The 7,234-nt window shown below is 38.7% G+C and overlaps 1 protein-coding gene across 1 annotated transcript; it reads right to left on the bottom strand.

Annotated features, from left to right (window-relative positions):
• Nucleotides 1-210: 210 nt before the first annotated feature.
• On the bottom strand, nt 211-6,299 carry LOC120696682 (RHOMBOID-like protein 9, chloroplastic). Its single transcript, XM_039979661.1, is given in 9 exon segments — nt 211-663; nt 1,458-1,612; nt 2,040-2,210; nt 3,145-3,310; nt 4,111-4,225; nt 4,306-4,647; nt 4,650-4,801; nt 4,872-5,021; nt 6,109-6,299. Coding segments are annotated over 7 exon segments (1,320 nt in total). The 5' UTR covers nt 4,795-4,801; nt 4,872-5,021; nt 6,109-6,299; the 3' UTR covers nt 211-437.
• Nucleotides 6,300-7,234: the final 935 nt, after the last annotated feature.

Below are 7,234 nucleotides of genomic sequence, written 5' to 3'. Positions count from 1 at the left end.
TCTCAGGTTCCTGTCAACAACGACACACTCTCAAATTCTTGTCAACAATGACACACTTATGGTGGCTTCATCAACTTCGATGATCAACCGGCTCAGTCTCTTGGAAGTGCTCATGCGATAGGGCTGTGCACATTTGCAAGCGCCTTGTTTCTAAAAAAAATCGCACAAGCATTTTTTTAAGACTATCGGAGCAGTTCTCAAGACATGTACTATGTGTAACCTCCATGATATCAGTGTGTAACCTCTTTTCCAAGCCTCGATAACATCCAAAGAGATTGTAGTATGATACAAAATACAAGCTCCAAACCTGGCTACATATGTAATTGATCCAGACCACAAAACCAACTATATATTTACATCTCACGCTCATTTCACATTATAGGACATATAGATGACGAGCTACCTAACCATAAAAAGGAAGCACGAGAAACGCCTAGCTATTCCAGATCCATATTAGTGAACTGAGTCCCACAAGCGAACGCGATCAAAGCAAATGCTAGTATGCTTACGACAAAGACTACAGCGGATTTGCATGGACTGGATTGTCGCCTAACAAGAGCCACAGCCTCCTTTTGACCGTTCTTAGCAGAATTGTGCAGTTCTATACTTGGGCAAGTAAGATAACCAAAGAAGAGTCCAGAAATTGTTGCCCCAAGATGCGCCCTGTAATTAATTAAAAAATAGAAATGTTAATAACCTTTGGTCAGTGGCGAAGCTACAGCTTGCCATTGGGGTCAGCCGACCCCGATGAAAGTCCGGCAATCCTATATAAATTCAATTTTCATCACTGTTTTTTACGTTACTGACCCCGTTGCAAAAAGCTAAAGACCCCGGTGACCATCATCACTGGCTTCGCCCCTTGGAGCCATTTGTTTCAAGACAAAGCATAACTGCATAAGCACAACAATATTTGGCTGCCCTAATATAGCATTATCAGCTCTTGTACTATCCTCAATTGTATGACTGATCCTTATGTCAGTTTTTAAATAACTAATATTTTTTTAAAAAATAAGGCTTACGGTTGTTACGACAATTTATTTACTCTATAGTTCTAACCTTTAACACATTTTAAGTGTTGTAAGGTTGGAAAGACTATCATGGCCTACTGAGAAGCGTGATAATACCATATAAGATAAAATCACATTGAAGATTTAGTACATTTCAGGAACAACCTAAAAATGGAAGGGAATACTCTCACTGGTGTCGTTAAACTTTCTGGGCAATGTTAATGTTTCAATATACACTAGTTCTGATGGCAATAGTTGCATCCAGACTAGTGACCAGTATAATGTAGGGGACTCTCAGGACTAAAACAAAATAAAAAGATTTTCTAACTGCAAATAAGGTTATTCTGACTAATTGGGACAGATTAAAGTGGTAGAGGTTCTTTAATCATCAATATGACATTAAAAGAACTTATAATTTTAATAAGAAAAACGACAACACAGTTATATTACCAGTTGTCAATTCCCCCAAAAATGCTCAGTAAGAAGCTCAAAGATGCAGCTATCACGGCCTGCCAGAACATACTTTCTGAAACATCCTTGTCAATGACTTGCTTGTTTTGACTCTGATACACCAACCATGCTCCAATTAGAGAAAATACTGGGCCCTGGATTGAGTTTCAGAAATGAACATTAGTGTCTTGTCTTCAAGATATATTCTTTTCAGTTAGCAACATGCTATACTGATATAACCATTCTAACACATGCCTAAAATAGAAGCAAGTTAATTGCACAAATATGAAGTGATTATCCATCTGGATATGACTTCCCTCCAGAAAGAAAAGTTTGATACCAAAGATGCTAACTGTGATCAGGTATTGGATAGAAAGGTTAAGATGATTTTTTTTCCTTTTCCTCCGTAAATTGTGTTCATTAAAAATTTTGTGATCTATTATACATTACTTTTCTTTCCTGCTTTTTATTCAAAGGAATAAATGTCAAGATAGCTGTCAGAGTGATAAGTGAAAATAATAAAGCAGGACATGGGCCTTTTTTTTCATCTAAAATGATATACCAGGTAGGTGTGTAACTTACCGTGCCACAGACAGTTGTCTCTGGAGTGTGAGCAAAACTTGTCAAATTACCGCAGATTCCTCCAAGTATGTATATAAGAAAAAATGGCATTTGACCATATGCTCTGAATACTCGAGGTCCAAAAATAAGCAACACCCAACAACCAAGGGCTACATGTAAGAAACCAGAGTGCTGCAGAAGTCAAGTTACATAAACAGTTGAGATAAGCTGAGTCTGAGTGGGTTGTGGACTAATAGGGCTGCCTAAATGACAGAGAATAACTAGTGTCAAAAAACGAGATAAAAAAGCAGTTATAAGTTATTTGTTCGTGATGTGCAACCTTTCGACCATTTGTCCTCTATAACTTCCATGTTTCATATAAGCATGCAGTTGACTAATTTTGCAGCGAGTGAATATGAAAATGAATCTCCTACTTCATAATTAGTATAGAACCCAAGGTTATGAATTGTACTTCTGGTTGGATTATATGGGTCAGGTGGTAGAAGGAATAGTTTTATCTGTTGCATTCTACAAGGCATATCTATGATTATCTTATGAAGCCAAGAAATAGTGCTGGAAAAAGGAAAGTCACAAGGACCATTTTACAGTAGGTTGGGGAGTGGAAAAAGATTTGCAAAGAAAGTTCAACTCCTGACTCATGAGTTTTAGAGTAACATGGTTAGTTTACTTTAGTAAACCAACGGATAAATGACATTTAAACATGGATATCATAAAAATAGATCCATTCAAAGAAAATATGAGATATCTGTACTTGTCTATTCATGGACCAACCCACAAGTTGACCTGGCATTCTAGTAGCTAAACATTTGGCTGATATGTCGTTCTGCATAGCAGTGCATGCAGTGAATAACAACACAAAATAAAACATGTATGTTACTTTTTTTTCCAACAAATTCGAGCAATTCTGAAGTTCTATGCTTACTAACGTAGAATAAGTTCAATATGACGTACTTTTGCACAGCAGCTACAAGGAACCTTGGAACTTTATTGTTTGGAGAGTAGATAGCTTTTGCATTTCTAGAATTAAGAGATTGCATACCACAATATATATGCAAGCAAAGAGAATATTTTTATACTTCATCTAGCATAGAGGTAGAAATAATACCAGGCACATTGGTGTTAGTAGTCTCCACCACTCCCCTGAAAGTATTAAGTTGTTTATCTTGGCACCATACAACAAAGGGAGAGACAAATATTCATTTTCAGAATTTTTCACTGGGCTTGCTGTTTCAAATAACAGAACTGCAATATTAATACCAGCCAATAAGTTTCTGCATTATTACACAGTTCAAAAGGTAGCTAACAAAATGTGACAATATGGAAATTGTTCATAGCTTCTGCTAAACTGTGCAGAGGGACAAATACTACATGCATGTTAGACTAGAAGGATCTTAAAAGGTCAGCAAAACCACCATGACAAGCTGGTACCTTGGGCATGGTTTGGTTTGGTTGTCTGAACCATTAATGGTCTGAACCCTGAGTGTTTTCTCCCATTTTTGTTTGTCCCAATTTTATGGGCATATCATATTGTTATTCTTTCGTTAATATCACAAGTTGAAAACTCAACTAAATTTGTAGGACAAAATTGACCCAGATTAAATTTGGGATCTGAGTAATAGGCATAGAAAAGAAAGGACCCTTTTTAAGGCAGAAGCGAGTAAGTCTCCATGTGAAGTAGAGATTAAGAAACGACACATTTAAACCACTTTAGGTTTTCTAAACCCTTGCTTTTAGAACATATTGGTCACATAAAACAGGAGACACTATTTATCCATTTCTTGTTCTTCTGGTGAATTCCACTTTAATGTCAATTGCAAGAGAGGCACTAGTAGACTACCACTGTATGCATGATAATGATACTATGTTTCTTAATATAACCACATTTTGAAAGGCATATCTTTGGCTAATCCAAATTTTCCATTTCCTCATGATAATATATGAGCAATCTGGCAGTTCCAACTTGTATAGGCAGTGTCAAATATATGCATCATATTGGCTATTGTGGTTGAACAAAAATGACACCAGATTCAGTATGGTTCGAATACTGTAATTAGTAAGAAAACATACTTACGTCAAACAGAAGCCAGATGTTTGATCATCTGTATGCATGTCCAGGAAACTCTTTTCATCAAATATCAAGTACTCCTTGTAATCTTCAATGGAAGTGTTGCGATAACTCTTAGTACCTAAAGCAACAAAATTCTTTTTAATAACTAACTTTTGGTGACGATACATCTGTGCTAATTTCTAAGTCAAGTGACTTTACCAGAGTTTCCTCTGTCAAACTGCACCCGCAACGAGTCTGCCCTGTTCCTCAAATAGGCATTATCATCAGAAATGATTGTGTCAACTTCATATGAAGATAGGCCATTTTTTTGTTTGTTCTTTTCAGACAAAGAGCATAGCTGCTGACTGGGATTGAGTTTAGAAAAATAAGATTCCAATGCTCTCAGTTGACTTCTTTCTTTCCTTTGAGATGGACTAGAAATAATCTTATTGTCCTCGGGATCAAATCTGGAGCTGCAATCCTCTTCGACATCTTTATTGTTCACCTTGACAATAACACACTGCCTTGCCTTTGGTTATAACATTGACTTCAAAAAATGAAAATGGAATTGTCATCCTTCCCATTCCCAAAATCGCCAAAATGTCCGAAATTGTGATTCTTGGGGCAATTAGATCTTAATGACAATCTCTCTGGTGCAACTATTGTATATTCACAAGATATCGGTTTCCATTTAACCATCCTGGCCATTAGATGCCTGAAAATTTTTGGAAGCACTGGTGTTTGTCAATTGCAAAGGACAGAGCAGATCAGAAAGCCAGAAACACCTCGGCCAATATCGCGGCAAGAACTGCAACCAACATCTATACCACTATATGTGCATGTGCAGGTGTTCAAGGCAGCGCCTTGAGTGCCTATGTGGTTGTGGTGGTGGTTGCGCCGGCAGTGACCGGAGTTCGCCGAGACGGCGGTCACCGCTGCAGAGAATGCACTGATGCACAGATGGAATATGCAGGTGTTGTACTCAGCGGCGGAACCAGAAATTTTGAATAAGGGGGGCCGAGCAGATACTTTATACTATACGTGAGAAACATATCAAGATATATATACGTGTTACTAATATTTTAGATAGAGAAAATGCTTTACATATGTTCTGTTTGCACTTTACAACTTCGCAGACGTATTGCGAATTTGTATTCTCTTTCTTTCATAAAATAATATCAAATGTCTTCGTTTTTTTAGTTTGACCATGTTTTCTGAAAAAAATTATAACATACTCCCTCCGTCCCACAAAGAGTGTAGTTTTAGGAAATTTCAGACACATTACTTATCTAAACAAATGACTTTGTTACCCCTAATTATTTCTACCAATTATGATTGAAAACCACATTATTTATTTGGTTTTCTAGAAATGTAGGGTATTCTAGAGTTTGAAATTTGTAGGGCATTCTAGAGTTTGAAATTTTTACTCAAATGTAAGGCATTATGAGTTGAGAGTGGACCCAATCATCTTAATTGTGTATTATTTTCGGATCTTTTCTAATAAAAAGACATGCATGCAGCCATGCAGGGGAGGTGCACGTGGGGGAGGTGCATGAGAAATGTCATGCTACTTTAATTATTAGCACATATTTAGTTAACCAAATAGAGTCCCAATACTTAATAATTAGGGTAATTAGGGGTAGGAGAGTCTTTTATATAGCCATAATTTATTCTAAAAACTCCAGAATGCCTTATATTTGGTGATGAAGGGAGTAATATTGGAGTCTTCGGGTTGGATTTGACTAGTATTTAGCTAGCTGCCTAGGTAGATGTGTATACGTGCACCGTTCAATATGTGTTGTTGGGTATGTTAAGGACGATAGCCGAAGAACTTAAGTACAAAGCATCGTTGCATTGATTGACCTTTGTGTTGGGCTTTAAAATATAGGTGGGGGTTAAAAATTTTCACTGATTTTAGGGGGGGCCGTGGCCCCTGCTCGCCCCCCTGGTTCCGCCGTTGGTTGTACTGTACTTAGGTGGCCTAAATAACGGGCATTCAGCTCTAGAACTTAGAAATCTTACCACCAAGTTGCTGGCTTGGTGAGGATTGGCGCCCTCGACACCTCTTCAGCCCGGTGCTAGGGGGCCGCAGCCTCCAGTCCGGCCGCGACCGGCACTCAGCAGAGCGGAAAGCGGCGGCGGGCATGCGCGCGCGGCCGAGGACGAGTACGAGGACGCGCCCCAGAGAGAGGGCGGCCGGCGGCGTCCTGGGAGAGCAGGGCACCCGGGATCTGCGGGCAGGAAGAGCAGAGCGCGGGAGTTTTTTTTTTGCCATGGAATATCTTCCTCCTCTCTTTTCATGCTGGCTGCTGAATCACTACCAAATTTTGTGTTTTTTGTATTTTGCTCTCGTTAATCCTTCCGAATTTCGTGTGGTGTCTGAATTAATTCCCAAAACTCCGAAATAAATTAAATTACTTGAATTCTAGTGATCTAAAAATTTCTAGTTTCTTCGCATGGTGTGACTTGTCGCTCAAATCACGACTTGAATTTGGATTCAAATGTTTCCTAAAAAAATGGATTCAAATGCATGCACATGAATGCTCAGAAAAATACTCAATCCATGCCCGCGTTCAGGATTTGAGCTGCTACGCACACATATTCAGCTATATATATACATGAAATTACCCCATAATTAAATTCACTCATCAAATGCACACGTAACCATATGAATCCCAAAATTAGTGGTTTGTGGCAGGACATGTAGATATGGTGCTAAAGAAAGGGTGTGGCCATATATAGAGAATGATTGCAATATGCACGAGAGCGATGGACGGGCGGTAAAATGAACCAAATTAAACAAAGTGAGGAAAATAAAATAAAATAACCACAACAAGCTCTAACAGCTCCAACTAGGAGCCGCAACGCCACCCGATGGCTAGCTCGGTGTCATGAACATATATGGGACCAATGGCAAACGATACCTTGATTCTTATGGATCATGCCAGGGAACTAGCCTTGACAAGCAACCATCTGGGAGCTAGCTTCCATAGCATATGTGTGGACTTGGGAATTGGGGTACTTCTGTATATTTTCTCTGCAAGAATATATATAGATTTTTTAGATTACACGGTACAACTCAGACACTCACAACACACGCACACTCGTACCCTTATGAACACGCGTACGCAAATTCTCTCTCTATGAG

Source organism: Panicum virgatum, chromosome 1K (assembly GCF_016808335.1).
Source record: "Panicum virgatum strain AP13 chromosome 1K, P.virgatum_v5, whole genome shotgun sequence".
NCBI lineage: Eukaryota > Viridiplantae > Streptophyta > Magnoliopsida > Poales > Poaceae > Panicum > Panicum virgatum.
The sequence above is the reverse complement of the archived record's forward strand: the minus strand, read 5'-3'. Positions and strand labels throughout refer to the sequence as shown.